Source organism: Nicotiana attenuata, unplaced genomic scaffold (assembly GCF_001879085.1).
Source record: "Nicotiana attenuata strain UT unplaced genomic scaffold, NIATTr2, whole genome shotgun sequence".
NCBI classification, from domain to species: domain Eukaryota; kingdom Viridiplantae; phylum Streptophyta; class Magnoliopsida; order Solanales; family Solanaceae; genus Nicotiana; species Nicotiana attenuata.
This window is the reverse complement of record NW_017670588.1, coordinates 487,060-499,999: the sequence shown is the minus strand read 5'-3', so window position 1 is coordinate 499,999 and position 12,940 is coordinate 487,060. Positions and strand designations below refer to the sequence as shown.

Here is a 12,940-nt window from a genome sequence, read left to right as displayed (position 1 = left end):
ATACCAAAATTTAAATAGTTTGACCTTCCTACTTGTATGGGTCAGAATTCGACCCCACGATAATTAACGAAGCCAATCTCGTCTTAAGCTAATTTATGATCAATTAGTGGTACGACCACTCAGAATTAACGATATTCAACCCGCATCTGATTCGATCAGCAAGGCCATGGCCCATCCGCCACCATGAAGGCGAAATCCCAACGTGGTCACGGCCACTTATTGNAGCTCCTCATCCTTCCGGCGGAGCTGCTCCTCGAGAGCACTCGTTCTGCCAAGTGTTTGCTGCATCTGAAGCTCCCGCCTCGCCAGCTCTTCGACCAAGGCCCGGCTACGGGGATCATTCCTCAAGCGCACGCGCAACTCTCGGCACTGATCTCGGTAGCGGCGATACTTCTCCAGCGCCCGCAAAAATATCCACGAGCGGACCTTGGCTCGACGGATTCTCTCCACCTCCAACAGATAAGACTGCAAAGCAAAGACAACGATTAAGATAAAGAACAAACTAAGGCAAAGAAGAAGCGAACCGACGTAATAGTACATACCCTCAAGCCCATCACGGCTACTTCATTTATCAATCCGACATCCGTAACGCCCCTCAACGGCGCATTCTCGGCCTCCGAGCATAGCAGCTCGAACTGCGGCACCAAGCTTTCCCGTTGGAGCAATAAGTTCAACTCCGTGGGAACCTCGATGAAGCGAGATCGCCCCCTTCGTGCACCGCTGAATTGGTGGAGCCTTCCTGGAACATACGGACGTCGTAGGGGTCCAAGTCGGATTCAGACTCGTACTCACCCTCTACAGCATCTCTTCCTCCTTCAGCCGCCGGCGAGGTGGAATCTCCCGCCGCAGCCGCCAAAGGGGTGCTTAACTCACCAACATTACCAGCCGCTGAGGAACTACCTCCCGTCTCAGCGACTGGAACCACCGACTGAGTCGCCGAAGCGATGGCACCCTCATAGCCTAAGCCAGCCAGGGCAACCCCTATTGACTGTTCACCCTCAAGAGCGGGCGCCGCGATCGCACCCCTCTCCGCATCCGTTGGAGGGGAGTCCAGATTGATTACCACAGGAGGAGCCGGCGTGACCACAACCCTACGCCTTATCAAGGGCCTCTCCTCCTCCCCGTCTGATGACGATTCCGCCCTAGGGCGGACAACCCCCGATGGCCCCTCATCCCGAAGCGCGGCCCATGCCGGAGAAGGAACCGCTGAAGATTCAACTGATGCCGCCCTCGATATTGAGCGCGACATAGGCGCCGCAGTAAGTCGAGCTACTGCACCCGGTCGACGGAAGGCCAACTGAGGGGCTCTGACGCGGTGTGCCCTCCCTGATCACAGAAAAACAAAGTTGAGGAATAGTGTCGAAACAAAGCGGAACAGAAGAAGAAGTCGATTTTTCTTACCTGCCACAGGACTACGGCCATGCCTCTCCCAGAAAGATGCCCATGTGCGTATCCCCACCGTATGGGGGAGCACGGCCTCGACCCATCCGCGAATCCCAGCTAACAGAGCCGGCGGAGATTTTTCGGCTACAAAATTGACACGAGTTAATGCTTACGAGCACAAGACGTAAGGAGGGGTAAAAAAAAGAGGATTCAATGGCAAAGGAACTTACGTGCATGATTCCAAGCCTCTGGGAATCCAGTAGAGCACGCCACTAAATGTTCAGTCCTGATGTAGAAGAAGCGCTCTAAAGGGCGAGGTTCAACCTCATCATCCAGCTTTGCAGTCAGGCCCCTCGTCCCGCGAGGGCACGCTCGAATCATGGTACCACGAACCCTCTGGGGAGCGTAGAGGCTAAGCACATGCTGCAGCGTGATCTCCCTACCAGCCAATTCTGCGTATTTGATGAGCATTGCTAACAACTTGTAAGAGAAGGAGTAAGCTGACCCGGGCATACCCCGTAATAACGACAGAAATCAACCACCAGCATTGGGAGCGGGAGCTTAAACCCCAACTTGAAGGGGTAGGCGTAAAAGATGCAGTATCCCCTACGGTCGGTGTGAACCCTCTCCTCGCTTCTAGCGAGAATGACGTCAGCATAGCCGGGGATGACCCCCTGTCCCCATAGTCGGGACATCCCAATCTCCCCCATTAATGGGGCTTCATCCACCTGATCCTCCCCACCATCGGCGGTGAAATCAGTCATCGGACCTCCGGGCAGAGGTACTATCTCGTCAACCGACGGAGCTTCACCGGTCTCCACCAGTTCTGCATCGCCCATTGCCGGAAATGGTCCCTCGGTCACCGGTGAGTTAACCGGAAGATCCGTCGAAAGAACGTTTTGGGAAGAAATGCCTGCCATTGATGATACAATAACGAGAAAGAAACAAGGTTTGGGGGACGAAGACGAAGGTGAAACAGCAGTAAGAAAAGCTTCTTCAGAATCTCTCTCAGACAAGCAATAAGAATATGAAAAATGAATGCCTCAGCCTTTATTTATAGGCAACGCAAGTGGCCTTCATGCACCCCAACAGCCACCATTAACTACATGACCAACCGCACACAGGTTCGATTCCATAGGAATGTGCGTCGTTACGACAGGCTCCATAAAGCAGCCTTGCAATCACCCATCGGCGTCTCGCCCTCGAAATGGTTATAACGACCTATGAATGCCGAGAAGATGCTCCTTGCGCCCTAGAAATTTTTTGACATCGCCAAACACGTATCAAGCGTGCCCTCACTCCCCTCGGCCGCGCAACATACGACCCGTCCGCCATGGTCGACGGGTATGCACCCAAAACAAACGCAAGGACAGAGCACAATGAAGCTCGACCTCACTCGAGGTGAGTTAAACGGTCAAGCGCCTTCGCCAAGGAGGAGAGTTCGACCTCGATCGAACGATGACTTGATAGCACAATAACAATATACTAATACTCTACAAGGCTAAGGGCCATCGCCAAAGAGAATTCGGCCTCGACCGAAGCAACAGTCGACCTCCCTATCCGAGTTTCTCAAATTACAGTCGATGGAGTCCGCTCATCGAGCTCGGCCAAGGCCCGGCCTCAATAAGCGGAGGGACTAACTGTATGGGTCAGAATTCGACCTTACGATAATTAACGAAGCCAATCTCGTCTTAAGCTAATTTATGATCAATTAGTGGTACGACCACTCAGAATTAACGATATTCAACCTGCATCTGATTCGATCAGCAAGGCCATGGCCCATCCGCCACCATGAAGGCGAAATCCCAACGTGGTCACGGCCACTTATTGCCAGCTCACGAAGTTCACAGCTATAAATACCAAGAGAGGGAACCCTAGAATGGGGGGCTTCTTCTTCACCACTAAAGGGAGAGAGACAATTGTCAACGATACCCAAATTATGGGCAAGAGGAACACCATTGTAAGGCTCTGAACCTCTTCATGGAGAGGCAGACCAAACCAATATTATCAATAAAGGCTTCTAATGTTTCTCCCCCTAATCCTGAGTACTTATCTTCGTTTCTTTCATTTGGTCCAACGGATTATTACGGTTTGCTATGATTTTCCCGTGATTTATTCGTATTGTTTTATACTCATAAGGTATTAATAACTTTTGAGCAAACACTACACCTAATCTGTCACATAAAATGAAACTTAAGGAGATAAATACCTTATTTATGTCAATGACCAAATAGATCACTTATTTTATTAAAAGTGTGTCACATGCATACGTCATACTGACATGGCAAAATACTGCTTTTCCCTCAAATGTGGGCATTGAGGTGTTAAAATTATGTTTGTTTTTCATTTTGTTAATTAACATCACTCCAACATTGTCTATACTGAAATTAATTATGTTGGCTAAATTTTGTTATGTTCGGATTAGTTATTCTAGTATTATCTTATTGACTTTTTGTATGTTGTATTAATTCAGAATTATTAATTTTATGATAATTTATGAGTGATATTAAAATTTGTAACGAAAATAAATAACTTTAATTGTCATACTTTTATATAAGAAATAGTCTTAATTTATTGATTTTGTGAGTTTTAATTTAGAAAGAGTTTAATTCTAGTTAATTATAATTTTTAACGGCTCTCTCATATATTTGCCAAAATATGTGCCAGGTTTGATCCTGTGATATATGTACGGGAGAAATTTAAAAATAGCCAAATTTATAAGTGGTCATTCAAAAATAGTCACAGTTTCAAAAATAATCGAAATTTAGCCACTTTTCATGTAAAATAAATCTGAACGAAAACACTGTTCAAAATTCAGAAAAATACTGCAGCATAATATACTGGAGTTATATTGGAACTCCGGACTAATATAATGGAATTCCGGTATAATATACCGATCCAGCATGCATAATATACTGGAATATACCGGTCCAGCAAATTATACTGGTGCACCAACTACAGTATATTATTATGCTGGACCGGCCTTTGTTGCAGCCAAACAGTAACTTATTTTTAATGACTTCCCAAACGGCTATTTTAACTAGTGTACCAGGAGACAATCTGTGTCAGGTAGTGTCAAATTTTTTCTACTTATTCGATTCCTTGTGGTATTAATACATGTATGTAGTAAAAAATTCGAAGCAATTCCTGAACGTGCTCATATGGATTTCATAGGAATGCAAAGGTTCTTCAAGAACCCCAATTTCTCCGAAGCTAGGGTTTTTCTACTACAAGGTAATGCAATTCTATTACTTCCTCTTCAATTATGGAGTTCAAATGATGTTATTAAGTGTATTTGGGTAATGCAAATGTGATTAGAACATAGTATTAGATGTAAACCAAAAAATGGATCTTGTGAAAGATATGATGAATAATAACTTAAAGCTAAGGAATAATTCCGGTAATTGTTTAATAGCTCTAATGGATCGTGAATACCATGTTTGAGGTAATAAAAGGACTTTAATTATGGGAGTAATCGGGCACCGATTTTGCGATTTGCTGTAAAAATTTCAAAACTTCATTTTTGGTCCTTAGAAAGCTGGGTTGAAGGAATTTTGGTGTATAAGGATTCTTGTTGATAAACTCTTTGTCCATGATTACAAAAAATGAGAACTAGTACAAGCATAACTAATGCAAATAATGCTAAAAAAAGGGCAACCCGGTGCACAAAGTATTCCGCATTCACGCAGGGTCCGAGGAAGGGCCGCATCCCAAGCGGGGGTGTGATGTAGGCAGCCTACATCATGTTATCCTTAATCCTCAATTAAATTTACTATGAGGGTGTCTTCTGAGAAGTAAGCTTGGTGAATGACCTTCTATTAGGGATTTCTATTTGCAACTTATCTAAAGATTAAAAATTATTGACTTATTTAGTTATTTTAGCCTCTCTATTCCTTTTGGAATTTCACCAAATAGATTGTTCTTCATGAGATATCCAGAAACTCCAAGCTTATCATCAATAGCTAACCAAATGATTTCCAGATTGGACCTTTCAATCTGTTATTTGCTAACCAATTCGTAGCGAAAGCTGGTTTCTTGAAAGATCTAATTAAAAAATTTGATGACCCTCTAACTTCCAAACTCTAATGTACCAGCAAAAACACTTGAAGACATGTATAAATATAAAAAGAAGTTTTCAAATGATTTCATGAACTTGATGGCGATATCGATGTGAAGGGGAGCCTTGGAAGCAACAGTAAAGTTGTTTCCTATGACCTACAGGTCACAGGTTTGATCCGATGTTTGCATCAGGGTAGGCTGCCTACGTCACATCTTCTTGGCACCCTTTCGTAAATGCGGGATACTTGTGCACTGGGCTGCCTTTTTTTTTATTATGGTGATATTGATGTCAATTTGTTTGAATCTAGCAATAGACTTCCACGGTTATAGGGCATCACATTTTGTGGAGATTAGAGGCTCACAATTGATGCAGGAAGAAAGCCATTTAAACTGATATATGAATGTAGTACCCAATATCTCCAAATCTTTGAAATCTTCCCAATTATAAGGAAGTAATGATAATTTCTTGATCAAGAATCACTGTACAGGTTGTATTCGGTTCCTTCTCTATAAGTAGCAGATTTTGTTCAATAATTATGGGTTCAAAGTCCTTTTTAGTTACTTAACTATCAATTTATTACTTTAATCAGTTCTAGTGCATACAATGAAGTTCCTAATTAAATAGTAATAGCTACTATAAGTTATTGGATGTTAACATGGCTGAAGAGGAGGTGAAGATGCTTTTTCATGTGTTAGCATTTATTACCAGATCTTGAACGTCTTTTCAATCTTTTTTTTTCCTAACATGAAACTTGCATAACGAAGTTGATAATTAATGCTTGTATTATATTCTTAATTAGTTTCAATAATGTAGAACTGTTAGCATTAATATCTTCTCAATAGTAATAATTTAATCAGTTTCAATAAAGATAGATCATATATTGCTGCAAAGATCCAACCAACAAATGCATTTCCCTTCATAGACTCAATGGAGAAAACATTCTTGTTAGCATTTTTATTGATATCTCTTCACATTATAGCAACTTCATGCTTAGCCATGAATATAAGCACAGATCAATCTTCTCTTCTTGCCTTGAAATCCCACATAACTTCAGACCCTTATCACATTCTCTCAACAAACTGGTCTTCTAATTCTACCTCAATTTGTAACTGGATTGGAATCACTTGTGGCTCGCGCCATCAACGAGTTACTGTGCTGAATATTTCAGGCATGGGCTTGACTGGTACCTTCCCACCACAACTTGGCAACCTTTCTTTTCTTGTTTCACTTGATCTAAGCTACAACAATTTCCAAGGTGAACTTCCACCAGAGTTCACTCGTTTGCGAAGATTAAGAGCCATTGATCTTAGTTTTAACTTCTTGTCTGGTCAAATTCCTCAGTTATTGGGTGATTTAGAAGATCTTCGGATGCTCTCTCTGGAAAACAATAGTTTCAGTGGGTTTATTCCTTCTTCTATCTCTAAGATGAAGAATCTTGAATTCTTGAATTTGAAGTACAACAATCTGGAAGGAAATATTCCTATAGAAATAGCAACTCTTCAGAGATTGAAACAGTTTTCCTTGGGATACAATAAACTCAATGGATCCAATGTGCTTTCCATGTCCAATATCTCAAGTACACTAGAAATTTTGGATCTCAGAAATGCTGGTTTAATTGGTGATTTCCCTTCTGATTTATGTCGTCGCCTTCCCAGATTACAAAGGCTTGGACTTAGCTCCAACATGTTAAGCGGAGAGCTACCAAGAAGCATATCTGAATGCTCAGAACTTCAAGTCCTATTGTTGTTTCAAAATAACATTGTTGGAACAATTCCAAGAGAAGTAGGTAACTTACTGCTGCTGCAATATTTGGATCTTGGACAAAACAGGTTAGAAGGTAAGTGTTGTTACCATTTTTCTTGGGAGTTCAACTTATATAGTTAGACCTCTCTATATAACAGCCATTCACTATAAAAGCCAAATTTTTCTCTGAACCAATTTTTATTTTATGTTACAATATACGTCCTCTATAACAGCACTTCACTATAATAGTTAAAAAATATCAGAACAAATGAGGTTGTTATAGAGAGGTTTGACAGTATACACTAACAATATAAACAATTTTATAACCTGTTTGGCCAAGCTTCTTAGCTTGGAGACTGTAGCTAATTTTGTTAATTTTTCAAATAAATGCTTATTTTAGAAAGTTGAGGTGTTTGGTTAAACTTTATAAATTTTGCATTTATATTAATTAAAAATTATAATATTCTTTGCAATTTTATAATCTTTCATTCATAGTGGACACTTAAAATTGTTTATCTAATTAAATACTATTAATCGTAAAGGTCGAACTGTTCGCACAAGAAAATAAAATCAGTACAAGCAACTCATGGATTAATCACCTCATTCCATGAGGTCAAGTTCGAATTGGTCTATTATGACAACCAATATGTTGCTTAACTCTATGGATATATAAAAAGTCTAATATATTTACAACAACAACAACAACAACAACAACAACAACAACAACCCAGTGTAATCCCACAAGTGGGGTCTGGGGGTTAGTGTGTACGCAGACCTTACCCCTACCCCGGGGTAGAGAGGTTGTTTCCGAATAGAAGCTCGGCACAAAAAGATGAAATGCGACAATAGAAAACAACAAGGTCTAATATATTTATATGTATCAAATTTTCTCTTTCTTTGATGTATTAAATTATTTTAAGACATTTGAAAATTTTATTTAGTTAATCTAATGAATGAGGATTTATCAGTATCAAGAACTCAATTTAACCAACAAACGATTGAAATTTAATCATTAAATTTAGCTTTGTCTGAAGTAGTACTAGCTTTAAAATTCCATTTCAAGAACAATGTTTAGTAAAATATGTAAGAATTACTATACTTATTATTTGAAGAGATATTAATATATTTTCACTTATGTTGGCCAACTGCTAATATAGTATTATTATATATGGTTTTGTTTGATTTTCCATGAGTGTTATTGTATAGAAGTTAAATTAAGTATATGATTTTGTTTAAGTGATATTTATGTTTAAAAATTTGACAGGCACAATTCCAAATGAGATTGGTCATCTTCATAACTTGAAGGAATTGACGATTGAACAAAATGCATTAACAGGCTCAATCCCTGAAACCATATTCAACATTTCATCACTTGAAGTTTTATCAATGTGGAACAACCAGCTTGAAGGACCTCTGCCAAAAAAAGTTGGAAATTTGTCTATGCTTAACATACTTGATCTTGCAAATAATACCTTGACAGGTATGGAAAAATATTTAAACCACGTCCATTTAAGATTTTTAGTTTTTTGGATACTTCTGCTTATAAAAGGGCAAAAGGAACAGCGCGGTGCACAAAGCACCCGCGTCATGCAGGGTCCGGGGAAAGGACGCACCCCAAGGGGGTGTGATGTAGGCACCGTACCTTGATGCAAGCATCAAAGACTGATTCTACGCCTTGAACCCGTGACCTATAGGACACACGGAGACAACTTGACCGTTGCTCCTAGGCTCCCCTTTCTGCTTATCCTAATATTTATTTTGTTGCAGGTGTAATTCCAGATGAAGTTGGTAATCTTCAAGAGTTGGTTGGCCTTACATTGTATCTCAATAACTTTAGTGGATCTATCCCTATTGGTATCTTCAATATCTCAACCCTTAGAGCTATTTCAATCACAAATAACCACATTTCAGGTAAAATTCCTTCCACTATAGGCAAAGGGTTACCTAATGTTGAAGGAATTTATCTATTTGAAAACAACATTAATGGTGTTTTACCTAGTTCCATCTCAAATTTGTCCAAGCTTGCTGTTCTCGAACTCGGTGGAAATGAACTTACGGGTTCAATTCCTGAGTCTTTAGGAAATTTAAGACAACTTGTAAGTCTCAACTTGTATGGTAACTCCTTCAAAAGTGACTTGAGCTTTATTACGCCTTTGGCCAATTCAAAACACTTGTATAGATTAATATTGTCTTTCAATCCCCTAAATACAATGCTTCCGAAATCCATTGGCAATCTTTCTTCTCTTCAAATGTTTGAGGCAATAGGTTGTAACCTCATGGGCCATCTTCCAAATGAAATCGGAAAATTGAGAAACTTATCTTCTTTGTTCCTGGAAGATAATGACTTGACTGGCGTTGTCCCAACGGCAATAACTTCTTTGAAAAATCTTCAACGGCTTTCACTTGGTGCAAACAGATTGAGTGGTTCTTTCCCAAATGGTTTGTGTGAGCTATCCAACTTGGGTTTGCTAAACCTTTCACAAAATCAAATGTGGGGAAGTATTCCGAGTTGCTTAGGGAATGTGACTTCTCTGAGGGAGATTTATCTTGATTCCAATAACTTCACTTCTAACATACCTTCAAGTCTATGGAACCTCAAAGATACTTTGAAGTTGAACTTGTCTTCTAATTTCTTCAATGGGTCTCTACCACTAGAAATTGGAAATCTCAAGGATGCAATACTTTTGGATCTTTCCTGGAACCATATCTCAGGCAATATTCCTAGTACAGTGGGAGGTCTACAAAAATTGATTCAATTGTCATTGGCTCATAGCAGAATTGAAGGATCTCTTCCTGCCACTATCGGGAAACTCATAACTTTGGAAGTATTGGATCTTTCATATAACAATATATCTGGTGTGATCCCAAAGTCATTAGAGGCACTTAAGCAACTAGGCTCCTTTAATGTCTCATTCAACAGGTTACACGGGGAAATTCCGAATGGAGGACCGTTTGTTGATCTCCCTTACCTGTCTCTCATGTCGAATGAAGGATTGTGTGGTAACCTTCAAAAGCATGTCCCAGCTTGTCCTTCTAATTCAAAAAATCATCCTAATTCAAAGAAAAGAAGACTGATATGGATTATAGCTGCCTCGTCAGTTATCTCTGTAATAGGGCTTACTTCAGCAATAGTTTTCATGTTGATGAGGCGTCGGGGTAAAACAGTCAATGCTGAAGATGAGTGGTTGCCCGAGGTAGCACCACAAAGAATTTCTTACTACGAACTTCAAAGAGCAATTCAGGGCTTTGATGGAAATACCCTGCTAGGTAGTGGAAGTTTTGGCTCTGTTTATAAAGGGACATTGGCAGATGGAATGATAGTAGCTGTTAAAGTTTTCAATGTGCAGATGGAAGGTACATTTCAAACATTTGATAGAGAATGTGAAATCTTGCGTAATCTTCGTCACAGAAATCTCACTAAGATCATTAGCAGCTGTTGTAACTTGGATTTTAAAGCATTGATACTTGAGTACATGCCAAATGAGAGTTTAGACAAGTTGCTATATTCTCGAGATTATTGTTTAAATATAATGCAAAGATTGAATATCATGGTCGATGTTGCATCTGCTCTGGAATATCTCCATCATGGTTACTCAGTACCGATTATTCACTGTGATCTGAAGCCTAGCAATGTCTTACTTGACAACGACATGGTTGGACACCTGAGTGACTTTGGCATTGCGAAACTTTTAACTAAGGAAGAATCTATTGCTCACACTACAACTTTTGCAACAGTTGGTTACATTGCTCCAGGTGAATTCCTTATTTAACTTTGTAACCATTAAGGTTATGGATTGGTGAGTTATAATTTAATTGCTGACAGTATAGTTTTTCTTTTTAGAGTATGGTTCGGAAGGCCTTATATCCAAGAGGTCTGATGTTTATAGTTATGGTATTATGCTGCTGGAAACTTTTACAAAGAAGAAACCTAATGATGAAATGTTCACTGGAGATTTGAATTTGAGAAGCTGCGTGCATAATTCGCTTCCTGATGAGTTGGATCAAGTCATAGATACTGACTTACTAACATTGGATGAACAAAACTTAAGTCAAAAGCTACAATGTCTGACATCTATCATGGAGTTAGCCATGAATTGCACAGCTAATATTCCAGGTGAAAGGATGAACATGATTGATGTTGTAGCAGCATTGCAAAAGATCAAACAAAAGCTTGCTTCCTATTATTGAACGACCAAACGACGTAACATCAGGTACTTTCCATATTTCTGTGGGAAAAAAAGGCTATAAAAGTTCAGTAGCATTTAACCATCAGTAATTGTTTCCTCCAATGTCATTGCAGGAGATTGTGTGACTATTTGAAGTTAGAAGGATGGAAGCTACAACTTTGTAGAGTATTCTACAAACATCACAGCTATGTTTGTAGAGTTGTCCAGGTGGCCAACATTGTGTCCAAAAATATTAGTAGCATTACATTCCGTAGTTTTTCTACCAAATGTAGTTCCTAAGATGTCTACCCATACTGCATCATTAGCAAACACCGGAGGAACTGCCAAAACCGTTGGTTTGTCAAAAGGCTTCATCTTTGCTCTTCTTTAGCTAGGAGATCTGCCACCCGGTTCTGCTCTACTCTGTAGCTATGGCTGATGACTAGGTTCTCAGTCAAACCATCAATAACCTGCATTCAGAAATAATAGGTTTATAAGGCAAGTGTCCTGATTCCGGCATATAATAAATTCCATTGAATCAGTGTTAATGTGTAGTGGAGTCGAGTTGAGTTCCACTGCAATCTCAAGACCCTGAAACAAAGTATTTAATTCAGCCAGGTTATTCATGAAGCCTACTACCCAATCACCTTTATTCTGAAAAGAGATTAGTTCCTTTAGATACTTTAGAAACAAAGTATCTAAAGTCACGATTAGTTCCTTCGTTTGGTATGCGGACTAAATTACCTCGGGATTATATAATCCCTGGATTAATTTATTCCACCCGGGAGCTGGGATAATATAATCCCAAATATGATGGTATAAGGTGGGATATCCTGTATTAAGATTGGGATAAAATTTATACCATGTTTGGTTGGTGGTAATAATTTACAGGATTTTATGTGTCAACCAAACATGGTGAGAGAATAAATGTATGTCGTCAACCGAACATGGTGAGAGAATAAATGTATGTCGTCAACCAAACATGGTATAAATTTAATCTCACACCTTATCCCACCTTGTCCCGCATACCAAACGGTCGTCAACCAAACATGGTGAGAGAATAAATGTATGTCGTCAACCAAACACGGTATAAATTTAATCTCATACCTTATCCCACCTTATCCCGCATACCAAACGACCCCTAAGAATATACGAATAACATGAGTAAAACTACGTCAATAGCTACTGACAAATGTATATTCAGTAAGAAAATTAAGACTAATATATAAATTATGAGCTCATGTAAAACTCATAAATTTAAAATCCTGGCTCCGCTCTTGATTGAGATGAGCCTCTCTATAATGTATTAACACAAAAGCTAGCTCGTGAGACAAGGATAATTCCGAGACGAGGATAATTCAAAACTTTATAAAGAGACAAAAAATACATCGCTCATATAATGCACGCACTTAACTAATGGTTCTTATTGTCATATAGTTTACTTCACATTATAAATAAATATGCAATACATTGGCTCATTGATATATTGAACCATTCAAAACATTCTTATGGTATCATATCACCCTTCTTCCTTTGTTGATAAAATCATTCCAATTTAATTTTCACTTCATCTTCATATATTCCTTCA

At 39.6% G+C, this 12,940-nt stretch overlaps 2 protein-coding genes across 3 annotated transcripts; both read left to right on the top strand.

Moving 5' to 3' along the window:
* Positions 1 to 4,409: 4,409 nt before the first annotated feature.
* On the top strand, positions 4,410 to 11,982 carry LOC109241303 (receptor kinase-like protein Xa21). 2 transcript variants are annotated; one of them, XM_019408028.1, is made up of 7 exons: positions 4,410 to 4,452; positions 4,558 to 4,617; positions 7,099 to 7,280; positions 8,451 to 8,666; positions 8,954 to 10,939; positions 11,028 to 11,397; positions 11,487 to 11,982. In XM_019408028.1, exons 3-6 carry the CDS (start codon positions 7,127 to 7,129, stop codon positions 11,372 to 11,374), a joined length of 2,703 nt encoding a protein of 900 aa, XP_019263573.1. In that variant the 5' UTR covers positions 4,410 to 4,452; positions 4,558 to 4,617; positions 7,099 to 7,126; the 3' UTR covers positions 11,375 to 11,397; positions 11,487 to 11,982. The 2 variants fall into 2 exon arrangements, with proteins under 2 accessions (XP_019263573.1, XP_019263572.1); XM_019408027.1 differs by lacking the exon at positions 4,410 to 4,452 and having other exon boundaries at positions 4,459 to 4,617.
* LOC109241300 (probable LRR receptor-like serine/threonine-protein kinase At3g47570) lies at positions 6,440 to 7,119 on the top strand. The gene is made up of 2 exons (XM_019408024.1): positions 6,440 to 6,994; positions 7,099 to 7,119. Exons 1-2 carry the CDS (start codon positions 6,440 to 6,442, stop codon positions 7,117 to 7,119), a joined length of 576 nt encoding a protein of 191 aa, XP_019263569.1.
* Positions 11,983 to 12,940: the final 958 nt, after the last annotated feature.